General features: G+C 44.9%; 2 protein-coding genes across 2 annotated transcripts; both read right to left on the reverse strand.

Moving 5' to 3' along the window:
- Positions 1 to 2,172: 2,172 nt before the first annotated feature.
- On the reverse strand, positions 2,173 to 6,403 carry guca1d (guanylate cyclase activator 1d). The gene is made up of 4 exons (XM_061086273.1): positions 6,209 to 6,403; positions 3,725 to 3,874; positions 2,374 to 2,461; positions 2,173 to 2,297 (listed from the first exon to the last, which is right to left on the reverse strand). The coding sequence occupies exons 1-4, from the start codon at positions 6,401 to 6,403 to the stop codon at positions 2,173 to 2,175; spliced, it is 558 nt and encodes a 185-aa protein (XP_060942256.1).
- Positions 6,404 to 9,075: 2,672 nt separating this feature from the next.
- On the reverse strand, positions 9,076 to 16,611 carry dub (duboraya). Its single transcript, XM_061086136.1, has 7 exons — positions 16,549 to 16,611; positions 13,987 to 14,076; positions 13,836 to 13,904; positions 13,410 to 13,478; positions 13,113 to 13,340; positions 10,130 to 10,468; positions 9,076 to 9,432 (listed from the first exon to the last, which is right to left on the reverse strand). The coding sequence occupies exons 1-7, from the start codon at positions 16,552 to 16,554 to the stop codon at positions 9,394 to 9,396; spliced, it is 840 nt and encodes a 279-aa protein (XP_060942119.1). The 5' UTR covers positions 16,555 to 16,611; the 3' UTR covers positions 9,076 to 9,393.
- Between the last annotated feature and the right edge of the window lie 1,050 nt (positions 16,612 to 17,661).

The raw sequence follows: 17,661 nt of genomic DNA on the forward strand, positions 1-17,661 counted from the left end.
ACGAAGTATTGCTTCCTGAAAAAGTGAAGCCAAAGCATCTAGATCGCCCCCTGGTGTCTGGTTGCAGTATTGGTTATCAACCCCTCCTCCTCCATGTTAGCAGATTGGACATGAACCAAACTAAAAGTCAAAGTGGACATTTATTCACTACTGCACAAAGGTGGTGAGATGTTATGACTTAAAGTTTGGAGGAAGTGAAGCCGTGTCGTCCATCTTTACTTTGGTCATTCGTCTCAATCTATGCTCAGATCTGATTGGAACTAGCATCAGTTTAGCAGCTTTAAGCACAAAGTGGCCTCGTCTCTTCCTCTTCATCAGGGTTCGATCTGTTCACACGCTTTGCTCCATCGTCCCAATCCCTCCTCATTGGATACAAGTAAAAAGGTAACACTCAAAGCTTTACTTTAACTTTACAATAAGAGACAAGTCACAAACTTAAAATCCAACAAAAGACAGATGAAAGTTTTATTCCTGAGGCTCCGCCTCTCTAGAGCTGCTGGTTGGGGGAATTTCTTCAGACACAAAGTTTTAACTTCAGCTTTAAACTTGAAAGTCTTGGTTGAGTTTGATGACGTGAGGTTTTAAATGTAGTACTTTTATTTTACCAACTAACTGAGTTGAGTCAGAGTTTACTTCATTTTCAGATCTGAAACCATTCAACTTATAATTCAGTTGTTTCTTTAAAACTCGTCTTCTTAGTTAGGGCTCCCCTGGTGACCTGGGTTATCCTGGTTTGGCCTGGTTTGGCCTGGTTTGGCCTGATTCCAGAGCAGGTTGTGGAGGATTATTCTGCCCTTGACTTCACTGGAAACCAGAGATGAAAAGAGGATTTTCTGACTATATATTTAAAATGTAGTAAATTATAAAATGCAAGAGCTCCAGTTTGTTTCTGAGGTTTCTCTCCTGCAGGCGGCTGCTCTTCAGATGTAAACCTGTGTGAGGCTGAAACTGTCTGTAGATCTGCTCCATTACGGCTCAGGCTGCTGAACCTTTTACAGCATTAAGAGGATCAGCGCCGACTCCCAGCATGCACTGCTCCTCACTGTGAGAAACACCAGCAGCTCTCACAAAGACTCTGAAACTGATCCGTTCCCTGAGAGTCACAACCTGAGTGAAGCTGAACTGAGATCAGTTAGAAACACTCTGAAGTTATTAACAACCAGAGTTTATCTCCAAGATTCAGCAGGAAACTGAAACATGAAGAATTCTGAACAGTTTGGTTCAGTTTGTTACAGCTGCAGCGCTTCAGGGTCAGGAAGCAGAGGATCATGGGTAATATCCAGAGGGACGACACATTGATTCACTTTGTGTTTACATGAACTCACGTGATCGGACAGTCGATGCCCACGTGGCTGCAGAGAAACTAACAAGTGATAGAAACAGAACAACAAGAACTAATGTGTGGTTTTATATCCAGAGACAGAAATTGGAATATTGTTTGCTGCTGAAAGATTTATATGATGAATAATGCTAATGCTAACATTAGCTACGTAGCGATAATGCAAACGTACAAATAGCTCCTTTTCAACAGGTTTCACTCAGATCCAGGACAGGAAGGTTTCGATGCTCGTGCTCGACGATGGAACCAGAGTTGCTGTTAGTTTGATGAATAAGATGTTTTTCTACAAAACAAAAAGTCTATAAACCAAGCTGTCAGAAAAAAAGTTATTATATCTGAATGAAGTCTGGAGTCATGTGACCAAATAATAACAATCAAATCTGAGAAACTGATTTCAACTTCTATTCATTTGGACTATTTTTGTCTCAGAAGGTTTCCGGACTCTTTCATAACCACGAGAACTCAAAGTCTTTTGTGTTTGACCGGATATGAAGGAACTGACCTGAGAGGACAGACAGATGGACACAGAGTCTCTAGATATCACTGTTCCCTTTTCCACCTGACACCTGGGGACGATGAGGACGATGAGGACGATGGGGACGATGAGGACGATGAGGACGATGAGGACGATGGGGACGAGGGACAGTTGGATGGGCGGAGTCTGGACGGCCCACTCTAGGCCGTCAAATGTCTGATGTTTTCAGCCCCTGTAGCTTCCTGCTGCCTCGTCCAGACCAGCGAGCAGCAGAAAGGGTCGAGCAAGTCTTTCTCTTCTCCAAGGGACAGGGGCTCTGCTTCAGTCTTTGTCCTTCTGCAGCTCGGGCTCTGTGCTCTCAACCCCCCCGCCCCTCCACGATGATGAGCAACACTGGCGTCAGGTCCATTAGGGTCTTCAGCATGTCCATGATGTCCTCGTGGCCTCTGGCTCCTTCGATGAACTCCTCCAGCGTCAACTCACCTGCTCAGAGGACGGAGACAGATCAGGATCAGATCAGATTGATTTTTACACCTTTATTTGACTGGGATTTCTTTACCTTCTCCATTCACGTCTATCTTCTCAAATATGATCGAGACGATCTCTTCTGGGCCGATGTCTCTGTTGCGTGTGATGTCCTGGATGGCCTGCAGGGGGAGACACACACACAACTGATCTGGAGGTCCGGCTCAACTTGATGTTTAAGGTTTAAAACGACTTTTAAAACTCATAATCTGAACTTTAATCTGATGAGTTGGGTTTATTGGATCGTTTTGGCCAACATCTCTATTGGATTGAAAAGGACAAAGTCTGGATCCTGGTCCTCAGCCCGGACTCCAGAGGACGTCCTCCTCTGGGTTGCAGCTCGTTCAGCAGATTAGCACTTGACTAATTTCGTCCTCAGACTGGACCTTGATCTTCAGACTGGACTCTAGCTTTCAGACTGGGATGACGTCCTCCTCTGGGTTGGAGTCTTTGACTCCTTCCTGAGCTCATTCAGCAGCTTAGCGCTCACCTAATTACAGAGTTAATCCAGCCCAGTTTTCTGTGGGAGCAGCTTCATTACTGCTGATTCAGCGTGGGTTTACTCAGAGGAGACGTTTCTGGAGCTGGAGAGAAGGTCACGTTCAGGGGCGGGGCCTATAATCTGATGGCCACCTCATCGGAATCAGAAAGGGTAAAGTGCTCCTCATACAGGAAATCAACCAAACCCCCAAATTGAAATGATAATTGGCTTCACTGTGACACCAGGGCTGGATTACTGAGACCTGTGCAATCTGAACACTTACATAGAACCTGACAATGTGAAGCAGACTGAAGCTCCAGAAAGAATCACATGAAGCTGCAAACTAAACAAAGTCATCAGACAGGATCACAAAGTCCCAGCTGAGTCTCTGGGAACCGGTCAGAACCTTTTCCTACAAACGGAGAAAACAGAAGTGAAACTTTCCAGAATGAACCGGCCAAACCCAGGTGAGCATCTAAAGATCTGGAGAAGGTTCCACAAGGAGCAAGACACTGGTCTCACAAGGCGTCAAGGGAGAGAAACACAACTGGTCTCATATTAAAAAACCTCTGAGTGACACACAAGACTTTCTGGAAAACCAACAAGTTTGTTTGAATTAACGATTCTGCAAAGAAAAGTGAGACAACATTACATTTATGTTCTTATCCATTTTAAATTACTGTCTATATTCTACCTATGAACAAAGAATTAGCTGAAGAGAATTGATTATTTCTGTTATTTTATTACTGACGTTAATGGTAAAACATGATTTAACAGATAAACCATTTATTTTCTAAAATGTGTAAAATGTTGGAAGTATCGTTCTCACACATTTATATTTTTACAGTTACAACTTTAATCGGAGCCTGTTCTTGTTTGTGCGTTTTGCTCGGAGCCTCATTACCGAGAAGATGGTCTCCAGCTCGTCCTTGTCGATCTTCCCGTTGCCGTCCTGGTCGAACAGCTTGAAATACCACTTCAGCTTCTGGTTGATTTCTCCTTTCAGCATCAGACTGACGGCGGCGATGTATTCCACAAAGTCGATGTAACCGTCCTGCAGAAAACCAGGGGTGGGGGGGGTTACACTCTGATTCATGATCTGCCCTGTCTCCAAAATCCTAAATGTAATTCTCATTCAAATAATAACCAACACTTAGTTTTGGTTTGTCATCACTTCTCTGAGCGCAGAGTGAAAACCTTTATCTACACAACTGAAAGAGACGATAAGTTTGTTTTTGTGTGTCTGAGCTCCGAGGTCGTGAAGAACACAACTGCATGAACTTCTCTTAGAGAAACTGGACAAAGCTCGTCTCTGATTGGACAACAGAAAGGAAGTGGTTTTCACTTTCTAATGTTTTCATTTCTGAAAACATTAAAATCTAAATCTGCTTATGCGATAGGATTTGATCCCAACACGTCGATTTCCTCATCTGTCAAAACCTGCGGCACGTTTCCATGGCAACGAGCTCCCGAGCTCTCAGATCTTCTTCACTGGACTTCATCTCCATGGCTCAGAATCCACTTAGCTCAGCATAACCACACCCAGCAGGGGGGGGGCTCTGCATGCTAACACTGTAAGCCAATTAGCCAGGAGCCAGTGGGGTCAGGTCGGCCATGTTTGTTCTCGATCACACCTCCACAGCACAATCCAGATCAAATTATGAAATTATCTATTTATATAAACAATAAAAAGACTAAAGGTTGATATAAGATTTAAAAAATATGATTTAAAATCTAGATCAGAAGAAAAACATACGATATCTTCATTGTTACATTAAATCTGCAATAACAACATCAAAAGCCACATCTGGTTAATCTTCAAAATAAAAGCACAGAATTTCAGCATAAAGGTTTTTGTTGGTTAACTTGTTTTTAACAGAAGCTTTTGGTCACATGTCACTGACCTCATCAGTTCACATGAGAAGTTTAACAGTGAACACGTGTTGAAGAGAAACGTTTCAGTTGATCCATTCATTAATATTCTGCAGAATAGTTCAAACACTTTGTATTAATAAAGATCTTTTCTCGTCTTGATGACACTCAAACTGTCTCAGCTCAGTTTGACATCACAGGTCCACACAGTGACTCTATGGGCCGCACCGGGGACCAATCAGAGCTCAGCACTTCGGCTGGAACCACACCCCTTCTGCCTGGAGGACCACCGATCTACCCTTCAAACATAGTCCCTATTATTCTGCTAATAATACTTTAAAGCAATTTTTACTTTTACTCATAGAAATGATTTGTGTTCTAATTCCAGAGAAGAAATAATCACGTTAATCTGAATAAACAAATAAGATAAACTTAGGTTGTCTCAAGTAAAACTTTAAATCTTCAGTTTGTTGTTTGGAAGTTTAACGTTGACTTTCTGATCATTAAACCGTCGCTTTGCAAAGATAATGATGTGTGTATGGAATGAGTTTGGTGGGCGTGGGGCCCCCGGGGGCCCCTGAGCTGAGGTGCAGCCCTGGACATGGCGCTGGAGACGATCAGATTCTTATGGATCTGATCCAACAAAGAAAAAACTTAAATGGTCACAAATATTAGATTCTTCAGGTTATGGAGAAATGTCCGAGCCCAACAGTTGTGAAAGGTGAAGCTGAAGCTGGATCAGAGGTCAGAGGTCAGAGCGTCATCATGTCTCATGAAAAGTTAGGGATGATTTTTTTTACTTTCTGTCTCCAAACTACGACGAAGGTGATTTTTACTGTGAAGCACAAAGGTTTGTTGTCGATCATCAGACGTCATGTGACGTTCAGTAAGAACGTTTCATACGAGTCAGTTTCATTAGATCAAGACTTTGATCTCTCTGATGTTACAGGAGACATCTGTTCACTAGTGTCCGTCCTGGGAGACGGGTCCTCACACGTGTCTCTGAGGTCTCCACCTCTTTACTGTGCTGAGTCGAATGTGAATTACCAACACACACACACACACACACACACACACACACACACACACACACACACACACACACACACACACACACACACACACACACACACACACACACACACACACACACACACACACACACACACACACACACACACACACACACACTTACCAAATCATGACACAACAGAGAAGACAGTTTCGACCTGCACTGACCTGTGTGTGTGTGTGTGTGTGTGTGTGTGTGTGCACATGTCTATTTATAGTTATGAGCCCAATTTTCGTTCAATACCATCATTATGAGAACATTTTGTCTGGTCCTCACGAATTAAATTGGCTTTTTGAGGGTTAGGACTTGGTTTTAGGGTAAGAATCGGGTTGGGGTCATGGGGTCATGGGGTTAGGGAGTTAGGGGGTTAGAGAATGCAGTATGTCAATGAGTGTCCTCACAACTATAGAGAGACGCACATGTGTGTGTGTGTGTGTGTCGCACCCCGTCCATGTCGAAGGTGAAGAACACCTGGTCCACGTAGCTGTTGGCGTTCTCGTTCATGCCCTTCAGGTCCAGGATGGCCTTCAGCTCGAACAGCGTGATGAGGCCTGACGGAGACTCGCGCATGAACTTGTTGTACCAGTGGTGCATGTCCTCCGCCAGGATGTCCTCCAGGTTGGAGCCGTGGTTCCCCATGAGTGTGGTCCGACGGGCGCAACCCAGGCCGAGACGGACGAACCCACAAGAACAAGGACGAAGAAGAGATCCTGTCACTTTCAGAAACCAACCACAGAAGAAAAGTTGTCGTCCTCCGGTCCTCGGCAGGGGACGAGAGGAGACTCAGAGCTCGTCCTCTCGTGTCCTCAGCGGGAGCAGAGGAGAGGGAGAGGGCGAGATGTCCGTGGCGGCGGCGGCGGCGGCGAGGCCAGCAGTCTTCAGCAGCAGGCCGGCCCACATCCAGGCTGCAGTGACTCTGCAGACTGAGAGCAGACCTCAGGACTCGCTAACCCTCTTAGGACCTGGAGGAAGAATCAAGGAAGCACCCAAAATAAACAAGCTAATGAGCTCAGGCCGCTCGGCTGCAGGCGCCGCTGCCAGAGGCCTGAGAGGCTTGACCTGCCCCCCCCCCCCCCGAGACGTTATATAACCAACCTTTCACTTTTTACACCAAAACACTGAGAATGGTCCTTTTAATGCAGTTTGTCATTCGGTCACAGCACAGACTGTAAATAAAGAAAGAGCTCGTAAAGCCAAGTCATCTGGATCGCCCTCTGGTGGCTGACTGCAGTATTGGTCATAAACTCCTCCAGGTTGGCACATGGAGCATAGACCAGACTAAAAAGATTGAAGAAGATGTTAAACCTGGACGTCGATATCACGGCTCCACTCGACGATCACTACCGCTCAGAATCTGACGTAAATGATGTCAACACCAGAAGAAGAGGTGGCGACGTGTCGGCCATCTTTATTTACAGTCTGGTTCATGATGATTTGTTTCAGATTCAACATGATTCTACACTTTTGAAACCTTTCTCCTCAGGTTCGGTCAGTTCCAGTCCAACAGGCTCAGAGCTGCAGGAAGTGATCCAGAGGAAAACTAGAGTCTGATGAAGAAACATCGTGAACTCTGTCGACACTGTTCAGTTTTGTTATTCCTTCAAAGATGGAGTCGGACTCGGACGTGACCCTGAACCCTCCTGACGCCTCGAAGCCAGAACGGAGCTTCAGCAGCTTTACTGAGAAACAATGTGTGTTAATCAGCCGCTCGTCCTGCCAGCCGGTTAAATCACAGCTTAGTCACTTCAATGTTCCCACAGTGAGGAAGGTTTCCACTGAACCAGGATCCAGTCCAGCACCGAGCAGCTCCCCCCTCCAGCTCCTGGGCTTGGTGCTGACTAATGGATCAGCTGCTGAGATGTCTCCAGCAGATGTTCGGCCAGACGCTGTGGACATCACCGGGACACATGAGGACATCAGTCCAGCTTCAGCCTCTTTACAGCTGCTCACAGACTCCGGGTCCAGAACCTGAAGCCAGCCTGGGACCAGCAGGGAACTCTTATTCAGGCTCCACCCCCTGCTCCTCCAAATATGGTTACATCTGGTTTCAGAAAACCAGCAGCTCACAAACCGACCGGTGACGTCACGGTGGTTCGATGCTGATGAGTCATTGTACCGACACGACCTCTGGCTCCACCCATATATGGTTATAGACAGCAAAGCTTCCTGGGATTTGTAGTTGTCTTCTCCCCTTCCCCTCAGTAGGACGGCAGTTTCCCAGCATGCCTCTGGACACAGGTTGGTGTTCTGTCAGCAGCAGCAGTGAAACTGGAGGTTTATCAAACTGATCCAGATGTAGATCTGTTTCCTCTTCCTCCTCCAGATCCTCCTCCTCCTCTGCAGATGATCTCTGAGTCGTGTGGAGACGAGCCAGCTGTGAGGAATCCTTGGTTCCTTGGTTTCTTGGTTCCTTGGTTCCTTGGTTCCTTGGTTCCTTGGTTCCTTGAGCCGTAAGCACAGTTCATCACTGATTCACCTTCTGTGAGGACGCCACCTGCTGCGTCTCCATCAGGATTCTCCTGCTTCAACAAATGGTTGACGTTGTGTTCAGGTGGACACAAATACCTGTGTTACTGGAGGATTCCTCTAGAGGGCCCCACAGAGCTAATTAACATTATTATTTCATGTGAATTGATCAGATTCTGTGTCCTGCTCTGGTGATTGGTGGACGTTTCCATCTCGGCTGGGGCTTCTCACATGGCGGCTGTGGCTGAGGGGTTAGAGCGGTTGTCCTTCAACCAGAAGGTCGGCGGTTTGATTCCCAGTCTTCCCTGCAAGCCGGTCCTCGGGAAAGGTAACCTTCCTGCTCTGCACTGCCCCCTAATGTCCGTGTGCATATTACATCTTTCTGAGGATGTGCACAGCGGACAAACCAAACCAATGATTGTTACTAAAGATGAACGACAGGAAACATCTGGATCTCCCTCTGGTGGCTGGCTGCAGTATAGGAGGTAAAACCCTCCCCTCTGTAAATAGTCATTGTTCTTTATTCAGCTTTAAATTGTTCTTCTAAAATGAAGAATAGACCTTGAAATCAGAGTTTTTTTATATCTCTGGTTGTGAAGAAGCTCTGATGTGGTTGTGTGTCGCTGCCTCACGTTGTGTTGCACCGACCAGAAACACAAATCTACCGTCTGCTCGATACTTTAGCTAAAGAAGTCATGATACTTGACAATCGGATGAAATTTAATACTTTCTCTCAGGTTTTTTGTCAGAAAAGTTTTTCTTCTTCTTCTGTGAAACTCACCAGGATGCAAAAAATCAAACAATCTGTAATTTAGCAAAAATATGTATTTTAATTTCACTTTCAGACTTATAGTCACAACTTGACGTCTCCAGTTTTAAAAAGAATAAAAACTTTAACTTTCAAACGTGTTAAAAATGAGTTTAAAAAAAATAAAACTTCAGGTTTTCCCTCTGAGCAAAAAACAAGATCATTTGTTAAAGTTAAACTTTGTCAGGAAGGAAGAATTCGTCCTCGTTTTCCTCGTTGTCGTCATCGCTCCACGGAGAAAACATCAGATTCTTATAAAAAGGATCAAATCCGTGGCTTCAGAGTCAAAAGGCTTCGAGCGTCTTCACGTCCCAGGTAAAGAAACGTGTTGGTCTCCAGTGTTCAGGCCTTTCCATCACGACCCGATCAGCCCAACATCTGGATCTTCATGGAGCTGGAGGAGAAAAGAAGAAAGCTTCTAGGACGTCAGGTTGATTTTATGCTGACGACACAATCATATACTCTTCAGCGCCACCTATTGACAAAGCACTGACAAATGAGTGTCAGACTTTCTAGTCATACAAGATGCTCTTAGATAGATCACAAATCAAATACATATATTTATATATATATTTGTATCTGGCTGGATCTTCTAAAACTCACATTAATGAGTTATCGAAGAAGCTGAGCACGAAATCGGTTTCTTTTATAGAAATAGTCTATAAGTGTTTCACTTTCACAAATAGATTGAGATGTGATTTACATGCAAGCTTAATAAGCTACCATTTTATTTATCGTCCCTTTTAAAAGTGAGAGATATGGAACTTTGTTCAGAGACCACGCCCCTCAGCTGGAACTGCAGGTCTCCTTCAGGCTGGTTCGTCTTTTAACCTTAGAACAGTTTAAGTTTGGTTAAATTTAGTTATAAGTGATGATGCTCCTGTTTGTCTCGATGTGTCCCTCTTGTCCCTTGGAGACGTTTACTCCTGTTTACTCAGTTCTACTTGTTTATGTCAACGCAGGAAACATCGTGATCGAGAGCTTTGCTCCAATCGGTTCATCTCCTGAATAAAGTTAATTATCTGTTTCTGTCTCTTCCAGGTTTTGTGTCTTTGAGGTTGTGTTGTGTGAATAAATGATCAGAGACTCACCTCCTTCTTTTCTTCTTCTTTTTCTATCTTCTCATCTTCCTCCTCTTCTCGCCCTGATGAAGGTCTGTCTTGCTCGTCTTCTCCCATCCCTCCCTTCTCCTCCTCCTTCTCCTCCTCCTCTTCCTCCTCTTCTCTGGTCTTTGACTCCTCCTCTTTGTGTGATTGTTTTTTCTCAGGACACGTTGAAGCATCAGTTTTATCGTCTGTCTTAAAAACCTCTTCTCCTCCTGCGGTTGCTTTCTCTGCTGCGTCATCAGCGACTCCGACCTCGTCTCCGCTGCTGGACGCCCTGTGGCGCCGGGAGGGGGGGCGGCGCCGCAGGGAGAGACGAGCCCGGCCCTGGACCAATCAGGGCAGAGAAAGTGAGTTATTAAAAAGTAACTGTTACTTTATTTATTTACTGATAAACAAATGTGGTGGTGTTGTGTCTCTTTGTGTTGGTGTTGTGTCTCTTTGTCTCTTAGTGGTGGTGTTGTGTCTCTTTGTCTCTTAGTGGTGGTGTTGTGTCTCTTAGTGGTGGTGTTGTGTCTCTTTGTCTCTTAGTGGTGGTGTTGTGTCTCTTTGTCTCTTAGTGGTGGTGTTGTGTCTCTTTGTGTTGGTGTTGTGTCTCTTTGTCTCTTAGTGGTGGTGTTGTGTCTCTTTGTCTCTTAGTGGTGGTGTTGTGTCTCTTTGTCTCTTAGTGGTGGTGTTGTGTCTCTTTGTCTCTTAGTGGTGGTGTTGTGTCTCTTTGTGTTGGTGTTGTGTCTCTTTGTCTCTTAGTGGTGGTGTTGTGTCTCTTTGTCTCTTAGTGGTGGTGTTGTGTCTCTTTGTCTCTTAGTGGTGGTGTTGTGTCTCTTTGTCTCTTAGTGGTGGTGTTGTGTCTCTTTGTCTCTAAGTGGTGGTGTTGTGTCTCTTTGTCTCTTAGTGGTGGTGTTGTGTCTCTTTGTGTTGGTGTTGTGTCTCTTTGTCTCTTAGTGGTGGTGTTGTGTCTCTTTGTCTCTTAGTGGTGGTGTTGTGTCTCTTAGTGGTGGTGTTGTGTCTCTTTGTCTCTTAGTGGTGGTGTTGTGTCTCTTTGTCTCTTAGTGGTGGTGTTGTGTCTCTTTGTCTCTTAGTGGTTGTGTTGTGTCTCTTAGTGGTGGTGTTGTGTCTCTTTGTCTCTTAGTGGTTGTGTTGTGTCTCTTAGTGGTGGTGTTGTGTCTCTTTGTCTCTTAGTGGTGGTGTTGTGTCTCTTAGTGGTGGTGTTGTGTCTCTTTGTCTCTTAGTGGTGATGTTGTGTCTCTTAGCGGTTGTGTTGTGTCTCTTTGTCTCTTAGTGGTGGTGTTGTGTCTCTTTGTCTCTTAGTGGTGATGTTGTGTCTCTTAGCGGTTGTGTTGTGTCTCTTTTTCTCTTAGCGGTTGTGTTGTGTCTCTTTGTGTTGGTGTTGTGTCTCTTTGTCTCTTAGTGGTGGTGTTGTGTCTCTTTGTCTCTTAGTGGTGGTGTTGTGTCTCTTTGTCTCTTTGTGGTGATGTTGTGTCTCTTAGTGGTGGTGTTGTGTCTCTTTGTCTCTTAGTGGTGGTGTTGTGTCTCTTTGTCTCTTAGTGGTGGTGTTGTGTCTCTTTGTCTCTTAGTGGTGGTGTTGTGTCTCTTAGTGGTGGTGTTGTGTCTCTTTGTCTCTTAGTGGTGGTGTTGTGTCTCTTTGTCTCTTAGTGGTGGTGTTGTGTCTCTTTGTCTCTTAGTGGTGGTGTTGTGTCTCTTTGTCTCTTAGTGGTGGTGTTGTGTCTCTTTGTGTTGGTGTTGTGTCTCTTTGTCTCTTAGTGGTGGTGTTGTGTCTCTTTGTCTCTTAGTGGTGGTGTTGTGTCTCTTTGTCTCTTAGTGGTGGTGTTGTGTCTCTTTGTCTCTTAGTGGTGGTGTTGTGTCTCTTTGTGTTGGTGTTGTGTCTCTTTGTCTCTTAGTGGTGGTGTTGTGTCTCTTTGTCTCTTAGTGGTGGTGTTGTGTCTCTTTGTCTCTTAGTGGTGGTGTTGTGTCTCTTTGTCTCTTAGTGGTTGTGTTGTGTCTCTTAGTGGTGGTGTTGTGTCTCTTTGTCTCTTAGTGGTGGTGTTGTGTCTCTTAGCGGTTGTGTTGTGTCTCTTTGTCTCTTAGTGGTGGTGTTGTGTCTCTTTGTCTCTTAGTGGTGATGTTGTGTCTCTTAGCGGTTGTGTTGTGTCTCTTTTTCTCTTAGCGGTTGTGTTGTGTCTCTTTGTGTTGGTGTTGTGTCTCTTTGTCTCTTAGTGGTGGTGTTGTGTCTCTTAGTGGTGGTGTTGTGTCTCTTTGTCTCTTAGTGGTGGTGTTGTGTCTCTTTGTCTCTTAGTGGTGGTGTTGTGTCTCTTTGTCTCTTAGTGGTGGTGTTGTGTCTCTTTGTCTCTTAGTGGTGGTGTTGTGTCTCTTTGTCTCTTAGTGGTGGTGTTGTGTCTCTTTGTCTCTTAGTGGTGGTGTTGTGTCTCTTAGTGGTGGTGTTGTGTCTCTTAGCGGTTGTGTTGTGTCTCTTTGTCTCTTAGTGGTGGTGTTGTGTCTCTTTGTCTCTTAGTGGTGATGTTGTGTCTCTTAGCGGTTGTGTTGTGTCTCTTTTTCTCTTAGCGGTTGTGTTGTGTCTCTTTGTGTTGGTGTTGTGTCTCTTTGTCTCTTAGTGGTGGTGTTGTGTCTCTTAGTGGTGGTGTTGTGTCTCTTTGTCTCTTAGTGGTGGTGTTGTGTCTCTTTGTCTCTTAGTGGTGGTGTTGTGTCTCTTTGTCTCTTAGTGGTGGTGTTGTGTCTCTTTGTCTCTTAGTGGTGGTGTTGTGTCTCTTTGTCTCTTAGTGGTGGTGTTGTGTCTCTTTGTCTCTTAGTGGTGGTGTTGTGTCTCTTAGTGGTGGTGTTGTGTCTCTTTGTCTCTTAGTGGTGGTGTTGTGTCTCTTTGTCTCTTAGTGGTGGTGTTGTGTCTCTTTGTCTCTTAGTGGTGGTGTTGTGTCTCTTTGTGGTGATGTTGTGTCTCTTTGTCTCTTTTAAATCGGACCTTGTTGATACTGGACAAGATGGACCCCTCCTCCACCGTGGGAGGGGCCTCAAAGGAGACAGGCCCCTCCTCCTCAGCTCCTGGTGAAGCCCGGGTGGGCGTGGTTACTGGGGCGGAGCCGGGGGAGGGGGGTTGGAAGGCGGGGGGCGGGAAGGCGGGGGACAGCAGCCGGAAGGCGGGGCTCCTCGGTGACGTCAGCTGGGCCGAGGGCGAGAGAGCGAGCGAGGCCTACGCAGAGAGAGAGAGAGGTCAGAGTGCGTCTTCCTGTTCACACCAGCAGGGGGCAGCACTGCTCACCTGGAGCTTCTCGATCAGAGCAGAGTTCCTCTTGGTTTTGGCAGAAAGAGGTGAGGTGACACCTGGAGGCTGCACACACACAGACACACACACACACAGACACACACACACACACAGACACACACACACACAGACACACACACACACACAGACACACACAGACACACACACACACACACACACACAGACACACACACAGACACACACACAGACACACACACACACACAGACACACACACAGACACACACACACAGACACACACACACAGACACACACAGACACACACACACACACACACACACACAGACACACACAGACACACACACAGGAACATGTTTGGATGTTTCATATTGTTTCCTTGTTTCTCAAGATGAAACCGTTTCCTTCTGCGTTGAAGGAGCCCCGCCCCCCCCGCCCCCCCTCACCTCCTGGTCGTCCCCGTGTGTTTTCGGCAGCTGTAGTGAACGAGGCGGGCGGCGTCTCACCGGCTTCACCTGGTGACACACAACAACACCGTGGCTGTAACACGTTAACGGATCAATCGTGAGTTTGTGTCTGAAGTGACGTTGAACTCACTGGATCATTCACAGCGCCACCATGTGGTGGAGCTGAGTCTGTGAACCTTCCTGCCATTTCAGCCACCGAGCGCCGTGAGCCAGCCTCCTCCTGAGAGAGAGACCGGGGGGGGGGGAGAAAGAGAGGGGAAGAGAGAGAGAGAGAGAGAGAGAGAGGTGATTACCAACAACACTGGGTTTAATGATCCATCAGACAGAAAAGTCCATGTTCTCTTCCTGATTGGTTCTCATCAGTCACATGACTCGACTACCAGCGCTGAACACAAAGCGTTGCTAACACTTCCTGTCAGTAGCACTTCCTGTCAGTAGCACTTCCTGTCAGTTACACTTCCTGTCAGTTACACGTCCACCTCGTCACCTTTACTGTTCCTTCTTCAGAGGAGTTTCTGTTACTAAGCAACCAACTGCAGAGGAGACAATCTACTTCCTGTTTACATCACGTGACCAGTGTAGGTGAACGGTCATGTGACGTGTGTGTTCAGGTGTGTGTGTGTTTGTGTGTGTGTGTGTGTGTGTGTGTGTGATCACATGATGAAGGGTCAGAGAGCAACAGTGATGACTTCATAGTAACAAGATGTAACAATATCACAGGCCACGCCCACTGTAATACACCCCCCCCCCCCCCAACAACATGACAGCGCTGTATAGTGAAGCCCAGTCATCCTGATCGCCCCCTGGTGGCTGGCTGCAGTAAAGGTAATAAAACCCTCCTACATGTTAGCAGATGGAACATGAACCAAAGTAAGAAATTACATCAGTAAATCAAACTAATATAAATTCATGGATTGTCTTCACTACATCATCTGTCACTTGCTTCATCAATCCACACACAGACATACACACAGACACACACACACACACACACACACACACACACACACACACACACACACACACACACACACACACACACAGCCACTGACTAACAGCTGTGGACGTGAGGTTGATCCATGTCTATTTCAGCTGAAGGTCTCACATTGCTGACATTCAACAGATAATGAAATCACATCGCTACACACACACACACACACACACACACACACACACACACTGTCAAACACACACTCACATACACACAAATATTGTTTTAAGTCATCCAATGAACTAAAGGCAGCAAGTGAGGAAAAATCCGTTTAACCACTTCCTCTTTCTGTGTGTGTGTGTGTGTGTATGCTCAGTGTGAGTTATTTGTGAGTGTGTGTGTGTCTGTGTGTGTGTGTGTGTGTGTGTGTGTTTGTGTGTACCAGCTGCTGTTCACAGTCTTTCACATATAATTATGAAACATTACATTTCACACAGGATTTTCTTCAGCCCAGTTTCAAATTGTAGATTTATGAGAATCAACATTCATCATATTTCTCCCTGAACAACTACAGCTCCCATGAGCCTTTGCTGTCACACTCTGAGTTTGTCTCTTTAAGATAAACAACTGTTGACAGCACTTATTAAGTTTGTATTATTCACTGAAAGCTCGAACAGTGTGTAAACAAACAATAGTGTCGTCACTAGGTGGCAGCACCAGCTATGTTACACAGAGAATATGTCTTTCATAACCAGTAGAAGAACTGGGAGGAAACCAGGAAGACATTTTTTTAGGTTATTCCAAAGATGTCGCTTTCTAAAGTCTCATGTCCAAGAGGTTTGATATTTTACATTTTAAGCATAAATATAAATATATTATAAATAACAAAAAATAAATATACAACTGAATATATAGAAAGAAAATATAAACATAACTACACATCTTTTCGACATTGTTTATTCTGTAAAATAAAAGTTTTTCCTCTTGTCATGAACCAAACGCTCTGAAATGTTTGTCAAAGACAACATCATTCATTTGAAAGTTTCAGAGCATAAACATAACATAACATAACTATGAATGAAAAACAACACATTCATGTCAAATATCTGTAAAATATAATCATTTCAAACTGGACATGGAGGTGGTTCCTTTAAGAATAACTGGACTTCATCTACGTTTACTGACACAATGTTGTCGTCCATATAAAGTTGTGTTGCTGTGACCTGTAGTAACCTCCAGGTCAGAGATCACATGCTGCACTAAAACCATCAAACAAACCAAATTAAAATACGTTTTGCAGACGTTTATTCTTGTTGAAAGTGAAGAAACATTCTTGTGTTTTGCTGACGAGGAAATTAAACTTTAAAATGAAATGAGTCAGAATAATGGAGCACGTGTGTTTCATGTGTGATCTGCGGATGTTTACGACATTACAGCAAAGAAACGTTTCTGATCCATAAACATGTTGAACAAACGATTAATGAAACAGAGGAAACGATCCGACAAACACTTCAATCGCCACGACGACGAGGAAACGGGAGAGAAACGTTTTGAGGAATCGCAGCTTCATCATCAAACTAAAATAAACAGAAAAACATTTTACATTTAACCGTCTCTCCTGCGTGTGTTTTGACCTCACAGTGCAACATGATCCACATTAAACACACACACACACACACACACACAAACAGAGACACACAAACAGAGACACACAAACAGAGACACAGTGAATAGCAGCTGTACACAAGTTAGATGTTTTACCTCCATCCTGCTCGTCAACTCTGTGGCCTCCTTTATGTCAAGTGTGTGTGAAAGAGAGAGAGAGCGAGAGGGAGCGAGCGAGCAGGCCTGCAGGTTAAATATAGAACCAGAGTCACTACAGAGAGAGAGAGAGAGAGAGAGAGAGAGAGAGAGATAGAGAGAGAGAGAGAGAGAGAGGTGGGGGGTGTAGCTCGTGTTCTGACACATGTTGATCATTTCTCTGAGTCGATCTACAGTTTCATGTTTATTCAAAAACAAATCCACTTGAGTTACTTTGAAAATCAAAGTCAGACGAGATTCATGGAACAGAATTAATTCAACTTAATTCATTGAATTCAATTCAAAAGTATAATATTTATTTTAGGTCAATTCACTTCAATGCAATGTAGTTCAATTCAATCCGATAAATATAATTCCAGATTGTGAGGCTCATGTTTCCTCATACTTTCTCTCCTTGGACCACAATGCACTGCAGGTGTGTCCTCTCTGAGCTGCAGCTCTTCATCGCTCTCATCATCATCATCATCAGACATGAAGGGGAACCTGTTGTCTTCAGTTTGCTGGAGGAAGTTGAGTCACCGGAGCAGAGAGAATTTCTTCTTTCATTTCTCCTTTTTGGTTTCTTCACTTCTGCCTCTTCACCGCGTTGCTTGAACAACAGACCCACAACCCGACGGAGGAGCAAGGCAACACAAACTCTGGTTCCTGCCTCACAAACTGTTTTTAAAGATTCACAGACAAACTGAACACGAGCAAAAGATCTGATGTGAAACCTTCTCAGTTTATCTTCCACCAAACAGCAGAGACACAGGAAGTGGTCGGAGGGGGAGGAGCCGCGGTGAAACATCGGCTGCATCAGGAAGAAGAAAACCTTATAAGGTTCGATGAGCGCCAACGGAAATGTGACCAGAAACGTTACACAACTGTCAACAACCCACAAACCCACAAACGTTTTTCCTGAATGAGAAACATTTCACCTGAAACACAAACCACTTGTGTTTAAGAGACTCGGACAATGTGACCGAACCACTGATCCGGTTTCACACTGATCCTGATTCACACTGATCCTGTTTCAAACTGATCCTGTTTCACACTGATCCTGATTCACACTGA

Source organism: Limanda limanda, chromosome 14 (genome assembly GCF_963576545.1).
Source record: "Limanda limanda chromosome 14, fLimLim1.1, whole genome shotgun sequence".
In the NCBI taxonomy this organism is placed as follows: domain Eukaryota; kingdom Metazoa; phylum Chordata; class Actinopteri; order Pleuronectiformes; family Pleuronectidae; genus Limanda; species Limanda limanda.

Coding starts and splice junctions, on each gene's coding strand:
- dub (XM_061086136.1), bottom strand. Junction 13,479..13,835: donor CACACGGGGACGACCAGGAG/GTGAGGGGGGGC, acceptor GTGTGTGTGCAG/CCTCCAGGTGTCACCTCACC. Junction 9,433..10,129: donor AAGAAGAAGAAAAGAAGGAG/GTGAGTCTCTGA, acceptor TTTCTCCTCCAG/CTCCATGAAGATCCAGATGT.
- guca1d (XM_061086273.1), bottom strand. CDS start 6,403: ATGGGGAACCACGGCTCCAACCTGGAGGACATCCTGGCGGAGGACATG. Junction 3,875..6,208: donor TCACCTTCGACATGGACGGG/GTGCGACACACA, acceptor GGTTTTCTGCAG/GACGGTTACATCGACTTTGT. Junction 2,298..2,373: donor GATAGACGTGAATGGAGAAG/GTAAAGAAATCC, acceptor TCCTCTGAGCAG/GTGAGTTGACGCTGGAGGAG.